This window comes from Aspergillus karnatakaensis, assembly GCF_047715665.1.
Source record: "Aspergillus karnatakaensis strain CBS 102800 unplaced genomic scaffold BJY04scaffold_37, whole genome shotgun sequence".
In the NCBI taxonomy this organism is placed as follows: Eukaryota; Fungi; Ascomycota; class Eurotiomycetes; order Eurotiales; family Aspergillaceae; genus Aspergillus; species Aspergillus karnatakaensis.
This window is the reverse complement of record NW_027395749.1, coordinates 203591-220845: the sequence shown is the minus strand read 5'-3', so window position 1 is coordinate 220845 and position 17255 is coordinate 203591. Positions and strand designations below refer to the sequence as shown.

At 50.9% G+C, this 17255-nt stretch overlaps 5 protein-coding genes across 5 annotated transcripts; 3 read left to right on the top strand and 2 right to left on the bottom strand.

Moving 5' to 3' along the window:
* Positions 1-15: 15 nt before the first annotated feature.
* BJY04DRAFT_193664 (C2H2-type zinc finger protein) lies at positions 16-1616 on the bottom strand. The gene is made up of 2 exons (XM_073711940.1): positions 963-1616; positions 16-866 (listed from the first exon to the last, which is right to left on the bottom strand). The coding sequence occupies exons 1-2, from the start codon at positions 1495-1497 to the stop codon at positions 244-246; spliced, it is 1158 nt and encodes a 385-aa protein (XP_073569340.1). The 5' UTR covers positions 1498-1616; the 3' UTR covers positions 16-243.
* Positions 1617-2833: 1217 nt separating this feature from the next.
* Positions 2834-3495, bottom strand: BJY04DRAFT_220120 (uncharacterized protein; the record flags this gene model as incomplete). Its single annotated transcript, XM_073716776.1, has 2 exons — positions 2834-3274; positions 3349-3495. The coding sequence occupies 2 exons, from the start codon at positions 3493-3495 to the stop codon at positions 2834-2836; spliced, it is 588 nt and encodes a 195-aa protein (XP_073569339.1).
* Positions 3496-4266: 771 nt separating this feature from the next.
* On the top strand, positions 4267-5062 carry BJY04DRAFT_93795 (AhpD-like protein). The gene has a single exon (XM_073721337.1). It carries the CDS (start codon positions 4372-4374, stop codon positions 4879-4881), a length of 510 nt encoding a protein of 169 aa, XP_073569338.1. The 5' UTR covers positions 4267-4371; the 3' UTR covers positions 4882-5062.
* Positions 5063-11727: 6665 nt separating this feature from the next.
* On the top strand, positions 11728-12946 carry BJY04DRAFT_93765 (C2H2-type zinc finger protein). Its single transcript, XM_073721336.1, has 2 exons — positions 11728-11783; positions 11975-12946. Exon 2 carries the CDS (start codon positions 12034-12036, stop codon positions 12763-12765), a length of 732 nt encoding a protein of 243 aa, XP_073569337.1. The 5' UTR covers positions 11728-11783; positions 11975-12033; the 3' UTR covers positions 12766-12946.
* Positions 12947-14082: 1136 nt separating this feature from the next.
* Positions 14083-15704, top strand: BJY04DRAFT_93725 (uncharacterized protein). The gene is made up of 3 exons (XM_073721335.1): positions 14083-14519; positions 14581-15488; positions 15653-15704. The coding sequence occupies exons 1-3, from the start codon at positions 14201-14203 to the stop codon at positions 15659-15661; spliced, it is 1236 nt and encodes a 411-aa protein (XP_073569336.1). The 5' UTR covers positions 14083-14200; the 3' UTR covers positions 15662-15704.
* Positions 15705-17255: the final 1551 nt, after the last annotated feature.

Genomic DNA, 17255 nt, shown 5'->3' with positions numbered 1-17255 from the left:
ACACTGTTCGAGGAGGTGTAAGTAGTAAATGATATTATGCGTACAGCTACTTCGTGGTGAAGGGTACCATCATTGCGCCAAGCTAGTTTGTTGACAAAAAAAAAATACACGTAAGAGACCATGAGCATAAGCCACGAAGTTGCGCCAGGATAGTACACGGTTGGAAATAGAGGGAATAAGCCGACAGGAAAAGACGGGAAAAAAAGCGTGAGAAGAAAGACCGGGAAGGGGCAAGCATGACTTTTACGGCGGGTTAGAGCCTCGATCATGCGGCTCGCCCCCTCCAGCCGCAGCAGATATCAGCTGCGACTGTGTCGCAGCGACTACTCCATTTGCTGAAGCGTTAGTTGGGCCTGCGACACCCTGTTTGGGAAAGAGTGTGCTAAGAAGGCGAACCTCGGCCTCAATCCAGTCATCCACCAGTGACTCCTTGTCCACCCACGCTTGTTTCCTCAGCGGTCTGATTTTCTCCCAGTCACTTCGTAGCTCGGCGCCTTCTTGTTCTGCCCAGTGAATTTGACGGCGGAGGAGCCTGTAGAGCTGGTGCGGGTTCATCTCGAGTTCGTGGTCGTCGAAACCGGTGTCGGAGGTGAACTCCGGTACCTCGAACTCGTCGAGATCCTCGGTTCCGGCCGTGTCATCGTTAACGCTTTCGCTGTATTGTTCGGAGTCGTCGCGGGGTGGGTGCGATAGTTTGAGTTTGATACGTTGGAGCTTGCTGGCTGGGGTGCCGACGGGAGTTCCGGCGGAGGAGGGAATATCATGACGCTTTGGGACGGGGTCGGAGGGTCGAAGGGCTTCTGTCTCGTGAACGGTTCGCATGTGTTTGGCGAGGGCATCGGAGCGGGTGAAACTGCGATCACATTCTGTGGGAAACGCGAGCATCGTGGTTAGTGGTTGTTGTACTTGTTACGCGGGCTCGCTGTCAAGGACAGGGTGAGGCCGAAAAATAAGAAGCTTACCAGGAAGAGCGCAGTAAAAGGGCTTCTCTCTTGTATGACTCCTCATGTGTGCGCGTAATGCGTAACCGCTTGCATGCGTTTGGCCCTTCCGAGGACAATCGGACCATTCGCAGGAGTATTTCTTCTGTCGGCTACCGACATGCTCGTTGTGAATATGTTGGACCAGGTCGTCCATATTCCCGAGGTCTTTAAAATCGCATCCTTCCCAGCGACAGACGGTAACCTGGTCGTTGCATTGCCCGCTGTAGTCCTCGTCCTGGTTTGCCCCTATGAGCGACAGCATGGTGGGCGAGTTGGGAATTTCGCCGGACGTATCGGACGATATGGAAGAGGACGGCGACGGGGGCGGGAGCACCTCATCCTGGAAGGAGGTAGAGACAGGCGTGTTACGATCCCAGGAGGCCATGCCGGTACGGCGACGCTTGGAAGGAGGCATGTTCGCTGCTGGTGGGGAGTGACCCTGCTTGGAGTCGTCGCGATCCGACATGTCGTCGGAAGCAATTGAGGAGAGAGGAGAACCAGGGGATTCGGCCATTGGAGACGGGGAGGGAGGATATGGGAGTCGGGTGAATGAGCAAATTAATGGGTCAAGAGCGGGGACAGCAAGGCTGCGAGGAGAATTTTGGGGAGGAAACCCTTGAGCTTGATTTGACGTGATGCTGGCGTCTGGATTGTCGAGCTTGGAGCGGATTCCACTGTATACAGCTGGCACGTGATGAGGCTATTACTATTGAGTCGTGGCCGCCAAAAGATGATTCTGTCATTATCCTTCCTACTCACCTACCGGCCTGAATTGGCGATACTGACAACTCAACGATCTGGGAGCTGAGTTGTCTGAAACATGGTTGAGTAAGTGGATTCTGACCCCGTCTTTCCCGTCTTCCATGATGATTCACTCAAGAATTCTGCAATTCTGACGAACTCCTCACCTTGCGAGATCGCATGTTGACCCTCTACACTTGATCTGATTGACTACTCCTTCTTGCCGTGCCACTCTTTGAAATCTGTTGATCTAGACTAACATCAGTCCTCAACAGGTCTTAATACTAACGTGACGGTCGCACTACCTGCTTCGTATCGGCGTTCAAACATCTACGCGGCGTTCTCGGGGTCCCGATCGTCGTTCACTGCGACATTCAGATCCAGCCTAAGCATTATCGACATCATGAGATCTGCTAAAGGGGCGAGGATCTCTTTGCGCACCTGAGTAACTCACCGTGTCACCAAGAGCGCCGGCGACGATTCGGGACCGGGGAAGCCACATCGTGGCCCTCACCCGTGACTGGACTCGAGTCCATCGCTGACTATCGCGTGGTACAGGTGCTGAAGAACGCTTTCAGGCCTCGAGCTGAGATGCGCGTCTTACAGCACGAACAGATTACCAAGGTGTCGTGGCACGTCTCACACGGATCACAAGACATTCTGATTCCCTAGAGACAAGCTCTCGACCGACAACGCAAGGAGGCGACTAACGCCGCTAAATTCTGCGTTCTGTATGCTGGTTTCTGCACCAACCCTTGTCCTTCTAGCATATGTGAGGTAGGTATATCGTAGGTATCTTCCAAACTTGTCGACGAGCGTTACGCGCTGTTGAGCCAAGCCGGGCCTCCTGTCATTGGACCGTGTTGAATTTGACACTCGTTTTCGAGTGGTCGAACGCAGACAGTATGACCTTGGTAGACTCACACTTGACCATGCACAAATCAATTATACAGCTACTTCCATACATTCCAAGAACCTATTCTGAATATCATCGCTCATGACGCTAATCTCCCCTGCACTGAATGGCATAAACTATACCAGGCACGACCCTCATCAAAGCGCGCCAAAATGTCACGTAATAGCTCTGCCTTCACGACTTGTACGAGCAATCACCTCAAAATAACCTCATCACTGCTATTGAGTGCCTCTCGGAACTTCTTCCTCAGAACCTCGAACAGTGTACCTATGAAACTGTCCGTATCCTCCGCTGCATCTTTGCCCTCACTCCCACTCTCACTTTCGCCCTTGCTGGCACTGGCACTAGCACTAGCACTAGCACTGGGACTAGCAGCACCACTCGTCGTAGTCGTAATCGTAGTAGTTGTTGTAGTCGCCTCTTCCTTCCCATGAACACTCCCAGTATCGCTTGCCCCGGGTTTGTTCGTCTCATTATCATAAGATGTAACCGTATAAGTGGTCGAGTGGCTATCATCAATTGGAGTATCGTCCCCGTGCTCTTCCGGACGCAGCTTGTTGAATTTGTTTAGCTCGTCCATGCCCATTGCTGCGAAGATGTGGGAGAGGAGGTCGGTCTGGTCGGGAATCATGCGCTAGTAATCATGGTTTGCTGTTAGTCGAGAGAGGATAAAGAGAGATACTAGGTGGGTGGGCTCATCGAACATACAGGAGAACGTGGCTGCATGTCTGCTTTGAGAGTGCTCGGTTGGATTGAGCCATTTTTGGGGAGGGGGATGGGTAGGGAGGCTGTTAGTGGTGTAAAGAGGAGAAATGAGAGACTGATGACTATGAGTGAGACTTGTTGAGATGGCATTGTTGCGGTTGTATAGGTATTTGGTTCAGATGTTGGTCTGTACAGGCATATAGCTTGGATCGAACTTTTGATCTGAAGAAGCGCATTTACATTAGATATACTCTAGCATTAGCGCCACTCCTATTTCTTGCTGGTCGTGTCAAGGAATTGCTCTGCCATCGTGTGGAATGAAGGTTAGCCTCACTGGGCCAGGGGTGATGGTGCTGGCATGCCGATTCCTCAACTTCGGGGCGACTGTGCATGTTCCAGGTTGAGACTGAGCCTTGTCTGCCTATACCCAAGAATCATTATTACAATAGCTAATTTCTCTTTCAGAAGCCGATCCGAATACAAATCTACTGCATTTCCCCTGGGGTGGAGATCGCTAGCTTTCTTGTTTCCTGGAGTGTGAAGTAGAACAAGGGGCGCGCCCAAGCATTCCAATCGCTCAAAATTCCACATAGTTACTACTTGTCCTTGACTAAACAGTTTTTCGCCACTACCTGGGACTTTACAATGGCATGAGGAATGGGTATCTGTAGAGAGGTGTTTGATCTTTCATAGACTCTGGGATGTGCAGTATTGAGGTGGGTAGGCATGAAAAGGGGCGACAGCGATATAGTAAGCAGATACAAATCATAAAGCCAGATGTAATACAAGATTTGAAGCCTTTCAAAACTGTCCCTAGGTAGATTTCTATACTTCCCCAACCGCGGAATTACTCCGCGAGTTCCCGATCTGACCCGCACCATGACATACTTCTTCAACTTCGAATATTGACTTTCTTGAGCTACACCAGCCATTACAGCAATTGACGGAGTTGTGGAAATTTGACCATTTGTCTTTTTACAATATCTTCCATCCCCGCCTTCCTTCCCTAAAACGACCGCAGCAAAAATGTCCACCCAACAACCCCCCTCCACGAACCCCTCCTCCAACCCCACCACAGCTCCCCCAGAGTCAACAATCCCAACCACAACAGCTTCCTCAAGCCCAAATACAACCCTCTCAGACCTCTACACCCTCGGCCTGCAAACTCGCACATCCGTCCTGGGCCCCGAGCATGTAAACCGCTCCCTCGCCTCCGCCAACGCCTTCACCCTCCCCATGCAAGAAACCATCACCGAATGGGCCTGGGGCGCAACCTGGAATCGACCGGGGCTGGACAGAAAACAACGCTCGCTCTTGAACCTGGGCATTTTAATTGCACTGGGGAGACAGCATGAGCTTGCAATGCATGTACGGGGTGCTATTCGGAATGGTCTGAGTGAGTTGGAGATTCGAGAGGCGGTTATGCATGCGCTTGTTTATGTGGGGGCGCCGGCGGCGATGGAGGGGATGAGGACTGTTGATACTATGCTGGGGGAGATGGAGAGGAATGGCGAGATTGTGAGGGAGACTAAGTAGGGGGTATCCTTGGTTTATGGAGGTGTTGTGGTCAGGATGTAGAGGAGGGTGTGGTTGTTCCAAGTCTAGGCCGATGGGATAGGGTGACGCGATAAGGGTAGTATACTGTATTTTGGGAGAGCACATTTTATGGATGGGTGAGCTTGTAACTAATACTGCCGCGAATGCATGGCGTCTGTGGATGTGTGGTTGTTAATGTGGCTATACCATGCCTAGGTCAATCCTTGATCTGCTTGTCTCAAGTATAGAGAAAGGTACACATGAAGACAGTGCATCGGTCTGCAGTAGGCTGAGTTGCATAAGCGCAGAGAATCCTATGTCGCATTGAATATAAGGTTAGCTTGTCACGCTCTGTGATTGCGATGCGATGAGCAAGAAATGATCCTAAGTGATGAGCGCAGTGCTGCGTTGGCCTGAGGCGAGTGATGGCGTGGCTGATTGCTCGGTTCTGCGCACAGGTGCAGCCGAGGCATTCTGTATGAAGACACTTGCAGCCATTCGTGGATCTCATCAATCGGGTCGCCGCTAATCAGTCGTGAAACATACACAATATGAGAGTCATGCGTCAGGTATTGTCCCGGATCTTTTCCAAACAATGAGTGATTCTCGAAACGACGACTCGGGACGCAGGGAGTCAGGGACATCCCAGGGGCTTGATTCAATCACGGCGCATAAGCAATACTCCTCATTGTTGACAACGCGTGGCTTTGCAAGCGTGCAAGTTACCATATGGCGTCGTCTAGATAGCCCTGAGCTGTTTGTAGTTATCAACTTGACCCCCCACCTATACTAGTCAGTTAGTAACTAGGGTATGCGTATGTGCATACGTAAGTAGGCCAACAGACGAATCAGCACCGCCAGACGAGGATAAAGTCTGATATTGAGCGATTTTGGCTCGTTCTTAGCTACCGCTAGCTTGAAAAGTGAATGGCCATTATTTCAGTGTCTGACTAGTTCGTCACGACTCGCAAGCCGTGCGACTCCGGCTTCTCTCCAGATCGAGGGAATGGCTTACGCGTAGCCACGACTAGATTCGAAGACCCCTCAAATAGCGCCGGAGCGGAGTGGGAAAGCTCATCTTCTAACTTCTCAAGCATCTCGTACCGAGACTGGTTGATATTGGTGTTGACTCGAGAAGCGGCGTCTGTATCGATGAATCTAGAACTCCACTGCGTGACGACTCCGCTTACGTAGCTCCAGGTGACGAGGCTGCAGGGCTCGAATGGATATTAGCGGCTTAAGCTTTGTGTTACGCGGGAGACAATTGATGCGTACGCTCTTGTCCATGGGTTAGACTTTGAGGAGTTTGTATAGAAGAAGACAAGCAGTGCTGATCAGCGCGATAATCTTAGGGCACCTTGCCGAAAAGCGAGAGGTTTTGGCGCAGCTTATTCACGGTTCCCATTCCGTCCCCACAGTGTTTCTGCAGTTGCAGACTTGCAGTGGGAACTGCTAGACAGGCCCATAGATAGGCGAAGAACCCGAGTCTCCGAGAGAATCAAAAATTCGAACTGTGGATTCTTCGTCAAGTCGTCGCTGTTGGGACTTGGGAGTCGGGACCCGAGCCGTGTGGTTTGACACTCACATTAAGATGGGAGCGGAGCACCAGTCGTCGCCGGTCGGTCGGTCGAGCACAGTTTCCGAGCCCGAGTGCCAATAGAAGATGCATTTCATGGTTACGCCTCGGCGAATCGGCGAATAGGTCGTTCGGCTGGCTGTGTCTCCTGAAGTAAGTAAAGAAATTGATGATGATGATCCAAATGGTAAGTCTCGAGTCAGACGGGACCCTGAAGATCTCCGAGGACGCAGCTGACTGCACTCAGTGCACTGCAGTGGTATTTTACTGTATTATTACAGGGTATGTATTTCCAGTACGGCTTTGTCAGCGGGAAGAAAAAGCCCGGGACCCACTGCTTCTAGATCTTCCTCCTTCACAGGTTCATCTCATTCTCTCCTGATTCTCATACTACTCTTCTTGACTCTGGTTGTCAACAAAGCTGAAAGCTCAACGGTTCCCCGGGTCCCGACTCCCTGGTCCCTGGTTCCTGGTCAACAGGTTCTTCTGTCTTTCAAACTTTCAAGCGATTATTCTCCCTGGGCCTAAATTATGCTGGTCCCATCGTGACTTCGCCTGATGTCAGGGCCCAGTCGCGATCTCTATCCCTTAGCGCTCCTTGGCCCTTTCCTGCCACCAGCCACAGTCCGATCTGCCAAATCAGATTCTGGCTTCCCCACGACCCTTGCAAGGCCGCCGACCCCTCGTACGTAACTTGTAAGATTATTATTCTGTCAGCAACTCAGCAACTCAGCACCTCTCAGTCTCAGGTCCTCGTGGATCTGGATTTCGTTTCCGTATTGGGTCTAACAATCGCTTGCCCAGCCTGCCATTCAAACCCATTCTTTCAGTCTTCTCATCCTCGGCCCGGGACAGAGGCAGTATGAAGCTGCTGGGCACCCCAGAGTCACAGACAGGGGTCTTGGCTTTTCTCATGCAATAGGCTCGTCCACATGGCCTTCCTTCCGGTGGCTTGAAATTACAGGACCGGGTTGGCACTTCGCGAGGCTATTTCCATTTTGTTGAGACGCGTATGGGGCCGTGGACCGGACTAGGTCGTTATACGGCATGTCCACAAATCCACATAACGCTCCCTGATTTGTGACACCGTGACACCATTGCCTGAGACCCTGATTTTTCATTCAGCTCGAGTATTCGGCAGTGGATTCCTGAGGCCAGTCGACGTGTTCGTCGTTACTCGTTGAGTCGTCAGTCGTCACAGGGGCGCGATAATAATGTGGTTACCTAACGCTCGCAAACTCTTACTCGGTGTACGATTATTCCGTGGCACATGCTAAGAACTTGGGAGTGGATGTCACGAAGTGAACTTAAACTCATTGGACGAGCGACTCCAACTGCCATGCAGAGGTCAGCCTTATGCCCGCTTGCCAAGCGGACTGGGCAACGCCTCTTTGAATAGCGTCAGCCCAGCGGCCCCGCGGACAGGGGTCACTCGCAATCTCGAGCTGGACAACACCAGCGTGGATGTTGAACTATGAAGATTGAAGGGAGACCGAATTCCTGGCCGATGATTCAGGAAGTCTGAAGCCATTGCGTACTATTTCCTAACGTCTAGTGGTCTGAACTTCTGGCTACGTATCAACAGATCAGCGCCCGTCAATCTGTTTAGATTGCCCAGACTCCAACTTGAGATCAACATCTGCGGTCCAAACTTGGCGTCTCAGCCCTCTCTCGGTAGTTCAGACACGATCCACTGCTTTCAGGGACTCCGGCTGGGTTGGAGTTCCAGGCTGAAATATTATTCTCTGGGCTGAGGGGTTCGGGAACTTCGGGTTCGGGAAGGAAGGTTGTGTTGTGTCTGGTGGTGCATTGTCCTTGCAAGGCAAGAGCAATGAGAGGTATGACAGCAAATTTCGCCTTGTCTGGACTTAACTTGCTCCCGACGCTTCTTGAAGTTTCATGGCGTATATTTCTGCTTTGTTCCAGAGAAGAAACCAATACGCACGATACGCCCAAGCTGCTGAAGCTTGACGGACTGACAACAGTATCGTCCCGTCCGCATGCTAAGCTCCGGCTATCCAGACGCAGGCGCACCTTATCGCCAGGTGATCTTAGTGGACAAGATGGGGACAACAACGTGCGCAATACGTATACATCAATAGTAATGATTACATACCTAATAACACACAAGCTGCGTGGTTATCCGGAGAACCAGATGCGCGGTTTATTAGCCAATTATACTCCAAACCCGAATGGTCGGATATTCCGGATACATACGTAGGTATGTTCAGCTCAGGGACCATGGAGATGGGATGGGTCTCTTGACAGCTTGACTCTGTTTCCGTTATTTTACGGCACGAGGGAACGGAGGCCTTCTACCGCCCAAAGCAATTCAGTCTCTCAAAGTTATTGTCTTTACGAAAATACGTAATGATTTGGCCGTATCGGCCGTATCACAAGCCACAGTCCGAAAAGGGTTCAAGGGCCGGTTGAGAACTTGAGATACCAAAGAAAAGCAGTGACGACCCGAGGCCTTAAGGCTTCCAGATATGCGGTAGAAAATCCATGATCCATGTTGATACTACTGATCATAATGAGGTGTATTACCTAGTCTATCGTTTTTGTCCCGGTTGAGATTGGATCACGAAGCCGAGAGATTGAAATAATCGTCGTCCAGAGCTTCATCTCGACATGTACTAGCTACATAGGACGTACAAAAGTTATGCATTATCTAACCCCAAGTTGTGCCGGGGCAGCAAAACAGGGACTGCCGGGATCCGCTCGTGCCGAACAAATAATTCTCTGATGAAAACCATCAAATTTCTCACGAGAATAGTCCGAGTTTTGGTTCAGGGCGTTAAATCCGAGCTCGGGGTTCGGAGACAAATTCTCAAGAAAGACGTTTGCTTGCAGATCTAATCTTTACTTCTTAAACAACCAAGTCTCTCAGAGTCTCAGCAAGCCAGACTGTGCTATTATTGTTTGGGAATCGAAATCTATTATTATCGCCTGAGTCTCAAATCAAACGATAGTTAGTCTGTCACAGCCTCGGAGCCGGAATTACGGAGAAGACTAATGCAGATAGAGAGCCACCAGCCGACGGTTCAAACAGCGTGGTTAAAAGCTTGTCCACAGGCTCATCGGCGGAGCTAACCAGGGAGTCTTTACCGTGTCGGGTAGGGATGGGCATGCCATGCCGTGACTGGAATACTCCCTTGATAATCGATATGGGCGCGTACTGTATTTTACGGTCTACCACAGCCGTTCTGGTAATTTTTTTGCCCGTGGTTCACCGGATCTGTGCGGTCCAAGTTTCTCTGAACTTTGACGACTTTCACGGGTGGGTTCGTCGGCAGCTTTCTCTCTTCTTGATAAGAAGACTGGTTAGTAGTAGTAGTAGTTAGAGATTCCAGCTAAATCTGTCCCTGGCTAAAAGTTAGAGCAAGGTTCGAGTCATGTCTACCCGTCGCACCCGATAATGCAAGGTTATCACCAAGGACAGAGAGAACCCTGAAAGTCAGCCCATGCATTGAGCTTACTGCTCCAGGTCATGATTATCTGGACCAACAATTGAGGAATCTCCCATTGGCATTACCACAGAATACCAAGCGACCAAGCCTTAGCAGAGTCTTGGAAGTTGGAACCATGATCTGATTTCTCCCGACTCTCCCGGGCCTCCCCCAGAAAAGTGCACAACTCATAAGGCCACGTTTTTGTCTCAATTTCAATTTAACCACCATTGTGAGTGGCTGTTTCGGCCCCTGTTCGTGGCTAAGTACGTACCGTCACTTACGCCTGTTTTTATCACCTACTATTATTATAGTACGAATACGGAGCACGCAGTGGCTGAGTTAGCGAGTGTTGGATAACTTACTACGACGTACGTCGGCACTCGGCCCTCCGTCTTTTACCCCTGCTGACGACAAGGGACACGTACTAGCCAGCGACTGAAATGGTTAGACTAAGTCCGTGAGAGGGGACTTTGGGCCCTGAAAGGAGGGAGGGTCCGGCGCCTCTTCAGACACTGATGGATGAGAATGGCTCTGTGGCTGTACGTACAGAAATGCTGACAGAAAAAAGAAGCGGCGCTGTACCACGTAAGTTTTACTTACAGAACGTTTCACACATTCAACCTTTCAACTTTCAAGGGCCCCCGAGGAGCAAGGCGAAGGGAGTGGGGAGCACTAGTCTTGGGTGGTGGGTGTACTTCGGAGATACTAAGGACAGAACCACGTTGTAGGGTTGGAAAGCGGAACTTGAGCAAATTATATGCAATTAATCTGCAATCCCCAAGGCTGAAGGCTGAGAAGTCGTTCATTGGCGTAGGGCCAGAGGATTGAACGTCAAAGCAACAGTGTCGCGAGAAGATCAGAATAATCGCCGTGCTGGAGACCAATGTGAAGCAGTGAAGAATTATGCTGCCTAGCGGAGCGCTCCACTTGGCCTTCGTTCGAGTCCACACTAACTCCTCCTAAAGACAAGGTACACAACTACACGCGCTAACTTCCAGGCTAACTCCTCTTCTGGCTTCATGGTCAGAGCTTCTGGAGAGACCCTGGACCGGTTTCAAGATGGATGCTTTTCTTATTTCTTCATCTATTTCCCTTCCGGTCTGGATGATCGCTGTTCCTTCTCTCTCCGTCAACTCTCTGAAAGCTTCATACTTTTCTTTTTTTCTTCTTTCCCTTTCTTCCTATCTTCCTATCTCTTCCCTATTCGCCCATTCCTTCATTCTGGAATAACATAACCACCACCACCACACCCCCCCCCTCCCTCATCCATCCTCTATCAACATCCTGACTCGAGATACCCTCATCTGCAACCCCTCCATTCCCCCCCCCCGTAAACTCATCTCTCTGCATCTCTCACTCTCTCCGACTCTTGCACTTCTCTGGAAGAGTGCTGCTTGGGTTTAATTACATTCTGTCACCTCACGAGTTGGGATCAATATTTCTTTTTCCTCTTCCCGCCGCTTCAAACCCCAGGCCTACTTTCACCGGCCCAATTCACAATCATCGTCATCTTCAGGACAGGCTCTTCCTATTGCCTATTCCAGCTTCGACCGGTACCTGCCAGGACAAGACAATAAAAGCCACTACATTGCTGCATCGATCCGCCTTGCTGACCGTCCGCCTCGGGTTCTTGATTCACGCAGTTGCCCGTGGTCAGCATCACTGAAATCCGAACCCCCCCTCGGCCTGCAAACTGGTCCATTCACCCAAGTTCATTGGATCACCATCCATCATTTGATTCAGCTTGGTACTAGGCAGGGAGGCCTTGATTCATCTATCGGTTTGCTGTCAGATCTGCGCCCAGGTGCCTGTCTACAGTTCGAAAGCGCGCGTTACACGAAAGGAAATCGACAAACATCCTTCGAAGACAACTGGTGTGTGCTCTCTTGCCTATTATTTTTTTTTCCCTTCTCTTTGCTTTTGTTGCTTTCTTTTCTTCGACTCTCTCTCTCTCCTATTTTTTGCTTCCTGTTCCCAGCTTATAGAGTTTCATAACTCCGCCACTGCTGTCCCGCCAGTTGTTCGTAATTTCAAAGCAAAAGCACAAGCTGACTGTCTGCTTTAGAGTTTCTTCTTTCTTTTTCTTTTCCTTTTTCTCTTATCAGATTGTCTGTGGCCAGGGAAATGTCCAGTTGCAGGTCAAGTTTTGTGTCGATCCTGAACAACGATGATAACCCGGCATTCGCGGTTCGATCGACGACACATGGGATAGCCAGCCACTACCCCAACTCCTCGCAACAGTATCCATTGGAACAGCCTCCAGCAAGAAGCACTTCAGATTACCACTATGGGCGCACGTACTCCGACTCCCCGTCGCCGAGGGTGATGCGGCAACCATTCGATCCAGTCACAGAGGCCACCCGGCCGACATCCCCGGGCTCTTCGGAATGCTCCTACGACTATGCAGCCAGCTCTGGGCATGGCTCTTACCACCACCATCTGAGCCAGCATGATGCGTATGGCTACCAACAACGCCCGGAAAAGCGGCTAAGCGGTAACCTTTCAGCCGAGCCTCCATCTCCTCAAACGTCGATTGCGAGTACCTCAAAGGAGTCGGTTGCTCCCAAGCCAGCTCGCAAGAACAAATACCCCTGCCCGTTTGCTGCCAGCCACGCCTGTACCGCTACCTTCACGACCTCGGGGCATGCGGCACGGCACGGAAAGAAACACACGGGTGAGAAAAGTGTGCATTGTCCGATCTGCAACAAGGCTTTTACTCGAAAAGACAACATGAAGCAGCATATTCGCACGCACCGCACACACTCTGACGATATGTCGACCAACTCGACACCACGGAGTAGTGACGCCAGCAGAGAATGGGCCGCTCGGAGGAACGAACCAATGTACAACAATTAGCCATTCGATGCCTGTTCGGAGATACGATTGCCTATGATAGCATGAGGTCGACGTCTACAATGATGTGAGACAGTCATGTCACAGGTCCTTTATACAGTGTCATCACAAAGGGTGATGAGGATGGATGTTCGAGAGAAACTTCGAGGTCTTTGAGACTCCCACTGTGACCGACCTGGACGTGAGAAGATTGATGTACAATCTCAGTTTTCATCAAACTAGATCCTCCGAGACCAGAAGGATCGACTGCGAGACTGCGAGACGCCCGTGAACAAGGCAGAAGTGACTGCGGGGCGGCACTCGCATTCTTTCACTGGTGTTTTTTTTTTACTTCTTTTTTATATCTTTTCTTTGCCGCCGCATTGATGGATAGAATCGATAGACTTGTGCTTCAGTGCTTTGTGGACATTTTAGTCCCAAAATTCGTCTGTATAATGGGCGTTATTTTCACTTCGAAATTCTTCGGCTTACCATTGCATACTTCTTTTTCATATTCTCTTTCATCATCAAGACTTGCATGTATCAGTTATCAGCGCTTTTTTTTTTTTTTACTGACTATGTTCACATCTATGTCACGAAGGGTGGATAAGGGTCATGTGCCGAATTGGCGTGTACAATAGAACAGTGACTCAGCCCAAAGGGTGTTTGAGTCTCAGTCAGATGATACCAGATGATACCCAGAAGGTTGGAATTTTCTCTGACTTCGTCATCTCTCTCAGTTCATTGTAAGAGAACCATGGAACATAATGCCAAGAGAAAATAGGTCCGGGGTGAAAGTTGGGTTGGAACTTGGATCAGGAACCCGACGGGCCCCCCAGATATGTTTAGTAGATAGTATGATACTCCGTAGACCTGATTTGATGCCTTGTCCTATAGCATCAAGCGATCGAATATACCCCGGGATGACGGTAGACTCCAGTGTAAAATCTGACAGACAAGGCTGCTCACCGACTCGATTAGATGACATCATTGTCCTGGTTAGGCAAATGATAATGGGATTATAGTTTGGAGTCTTATAGCCGCGGGCATCATCATGAATTCAGTGATGGAGTTTCCGGCCACTCAGCTGTTGCATGAGCCGTGAAGGACTGGGCCCATGACGGGCTGAAAGGGCTGACTGGCAGCGATCTCGTGCGGAGAGTGCCGACAGCCACAGATGACATGGTCAAGAGTCGAGACTGTGGCTTGACCATCTTGTCTTGACTCCCGTCTGGAGACTTGAACAGCAATAAAGAAGTTACGTCAGAGTCACTGACTGCGGCTGGTGCCCCGCTTGATTGCCACACTTAAAACAGCTGCCTCACTCTCGGGCCTGATGACCTGCTCTCGCTTCATCTCCTCCTCCTCCCCCATCAACGGCCTCTGTCTTGAAATACCACCAGGCCTATGATTCTATCAACTCTCATCTGATTCTTTGCTTCACCTCACTTGCTCAACCATGGCCTACTACGACAATCGACCATATCCTCCCCACGATCGATATCCGCCTGCAGAATACCCCGAAACACCCTATTACTACAGCGGCAACCAAGCGCCCACAGACGTGCTGCCACATAGCAACGCAGGCGGTGGATCCAGAGACGCATACTACCGCAACCATCCTGCAAAAGATGCATACGAGTACGGCCATGACTATCCCCACGACTCGAAGCGTTCACGCAAAAGCCGACGCAGGGGTCACTCGGCCGACGAGTACTTTGATGATCCCTACGATTACGAACCCCGCTCTCGACACTCCAGGCATCATGATGAGCGACGTGTGTACACCCATCCATCAAATAAACTGTAGGTCTGACAGATGAGGCTGACTGGACTTAGGTGGTCGTGAGGAATATGCCTATTCGCCGTCAGCTAGTCGCTCTCCACCTCGTCGCCGCCGGTCTCTCTCGGAGCGTGCCCTTGGTGCTCTCGGACTAGGTGCTGGTGCTGCTGCGGCTGGGGCTAAACATCGCGAGAGCGATCGAGGTCGCTCCCGTGGCCGCCACCACAAGTCTTATTCGTATTCGCCTTCTCCATCTCGTGGAGGTCGCCGTCACCGCGAGAAGAGTGAGCAGCGCATCGCTCAGATGGTCAAGGCTGCTTTGACTGCCGGAGCGGTCGAGGCTTTCCGTGCTCGCAAGGAACCCGGCGACTGGTCCGGACCCAAAGGCAAACGCGTTCTCACGGCTGCTATCGCTGCTGGAGGAACCGATGGGCTCGTCGACCGCAACCCCGACAAACACTCGAAGCGCCATGTGCTCGAATCGACTCTGGCTGGCCTTGCAACGAACCGGCTTGTCAACGGGTCGCGGTCGCGGTCTCGTTCTCGATCCCACCGCAGGCGCTCCCATTCTCGCTCTCGCTCTCGCGGTGGAAGCAAAGCCAAGAACGCCGCCCTCATGGGTGTTCTCGCCGCTGCCGGCAAAGAAGCTTACGACCGGTACCAAAAATCTCAGTCTCGATCTCGCCCGCGTCATCGGGACGATTCCCGCGATAGCTATGACAGTTACGACTCTCGTCCTCGGCCTTCCAGGAAGCGCAGCAAGAGCGTTTCCGACTACATCAGCAAAGGCATGGCCGCTCTAGGCCTCGAAGAGAAGAGTGAGAAGAGTGACAAGGATGACCGGCGCCGTCACCGTCAGCATCGGTCGTCACGCTACGATGACTATTCCGATGATGACCGGTACAGTGACGACGACTACCACCGCCGTCATCCGAGCCCACCACGGGCTAGGCATTCCAGAGATGTGAGTCGAGCTTACTATACCCCTGCGTTGGGAGGCAGAGGCGATGAGGGCTACGGTCACACGGACGTGGGATATTACTCGCGCCCTGACTCCCGAACTCAAACCCAACCCAACAACGAGCAGCAATGTAATCCAAAGCAGAATGGTTCTGACGCGGATGATAGCACCGATGATCGCAAGAAACTCAAGAAACTCAATCGGGAGACCATGTGGGCCACGAGTCTCGCAGCCGCAGCAACAATCCACGCCGTCCACTCCCTAACCGAAAGCATGGAAAAACACAAAGAAAACTCTAAAGCAGTCAAGAACATGGAAATCACAAAAGAGGAGGCCCGCCGTCGCCGAATGAAAAACTCCTTTACCGACGCTGCAAGTGTGGGTGTTGCCGCCCTGGGTATCAAGTCCGCTGTTGGGGAGTGGAAGAATTTCGACTCGAAGCGGCGCGAGCGAGCTATGTTGCATAAGGCTTGCAAAGAGCGCTCGAAGTCCATGTCAAGAGGGCAGTTCAAGTCAAAGGGGAACATCAACAATAACAACGGTAATCGCTCTCGTGCCAATTCTTCCGGGTCTCGCCCGCATCGTACCCAGAGCTTGAGCCAGCGCTCGCCTCGCACTGTTTATCCTGATGAAATTGAAGAAAATTATTCTACTTCTGACTATAGACCAAGATCGATGGCGCGGTCTCCTGGTGTCATGGTTTAATTTCTTTCCATTTCCCTTTTTTCAATTTATATTTTCTTTTCCTCTATTTTGCTTGCTTGACATGAAGCGGAATAAATAGCGCTCTTGATCTCTGTTTCTACGCCGGATAAGACATGATATGATATGATTTATGAAAACGACCACGACCACGACCTACCTGAGACGATATGACACGACTATAACGAAATGACTTTATGACGACTTTTGCTTTATCATGAGATTGAGACTGTACACGACGCTCTGATATGAGACTGCACATGCCATGCTATGCCATGCCACACTGAATGAGTGAATGCTTTAGCACAATTTCGGAATTTACATCTATTTTAGCTACACTCCTGCTTCCTCAACCTTCTTAATTTCCCTTTGAAAATCTCATCTACTGTATTTCTAGCATCGCCACATACTCATACCATTCAAGGAACAATAAAACTCCACCTATATCCTCGTTCGATGCCCCAAGCTCGTAGCACAACATAGGTACAATGCTAGCCTCCCCACAATATAGAGCCCCCATTCTCCACTGGAGCTAAGTACTTAGAAGGGGAAGGAGCACCTGAGAGCTGGAGCTCGAGCTGGAGCCCAGACCAAACGCCAACCAGTCTCTTCTCCCGTCTTTCCTTTGCCTTGTTCTTCCCCTGTGCATCAGTCTAGTGCAGTCCACGATGAATATGCTTCCTTACCCTCAGTAAGTTGCGAAGCTAATTCGCGAAGCGACCGCTGTGCATAACCGGCTGCCAACGAGGGTGGTCAATGTGTCGGCTCGTGTTGGGACTCGACTAACCTATAGTTGGCAGAGTCTTACTCTAGGATAGACACGCTCAAAGCCTTCTGGACGAGATACCTTGAGTGAGGTAAGAAGGATCATTTCGAGCAGGTGCATGTAGGTGCAGGTGCAGGTGCACGATGGCGCTTGCCTATCTTAGTACACCTAGATTGGTGGTATGCAGATGAAATGGAATGGTCACCTGCGGCTGGCTGTCTTGAGTGTCTACGCAGTCGTTACTACCTGAGGTAAAGATACCGCACCATGATCAGGTGGTCCGGTCACCCGGTATAAGAAAC

Excerpts from the sequence above, each read along its gene's own strand:
- BJY04DRAFT_93765 (XM_073721336.1), top strand. The coding sequence starts at position 12,034 with ATGTCCAGTTGCAGGTCAAGTTTTGTGTCGATCCTGAACAACGATGAT.
- BJY04DRAFT_193664 (XM_073711940.1), bottom strand. The coding sequence starts at position 1,497 with ATGGCCGAATCCCCTGGTTCTCCTCTCTCCTCAATTGCTTCCGACGAC. Across the intron at positions 867-962 it reads CTTTTACTGCGCTCTTCCTG|AATGTGATCGCAGTTTCACC; the intron begins GTAAGCTTCTTA and ends CGTTTCCCACAG.
- BJY04DRAFT_93795 (XM_073721337.1), top strand. The coding sequence starts at position 4,372 with ATGTCCACCCAACAACCCCCCTCCACGAACCCCTCCTCCAACCCCACC.
- BJY04DRAFT_93725 (XM_073721335.1), top strand. The coding sequence starts at position 14,201 with ATGGCCTACTACGACAATCGACCATATCCTCCCCACGATCGATATCCG. Across the intron at positions 14,520-14,580 it reads CAGGCATCATGATGAGCGAC|GTGGTCGTGAGGAATATGCC; the intron begins GTGTGTACACCC and ends GACTGGACTTAG.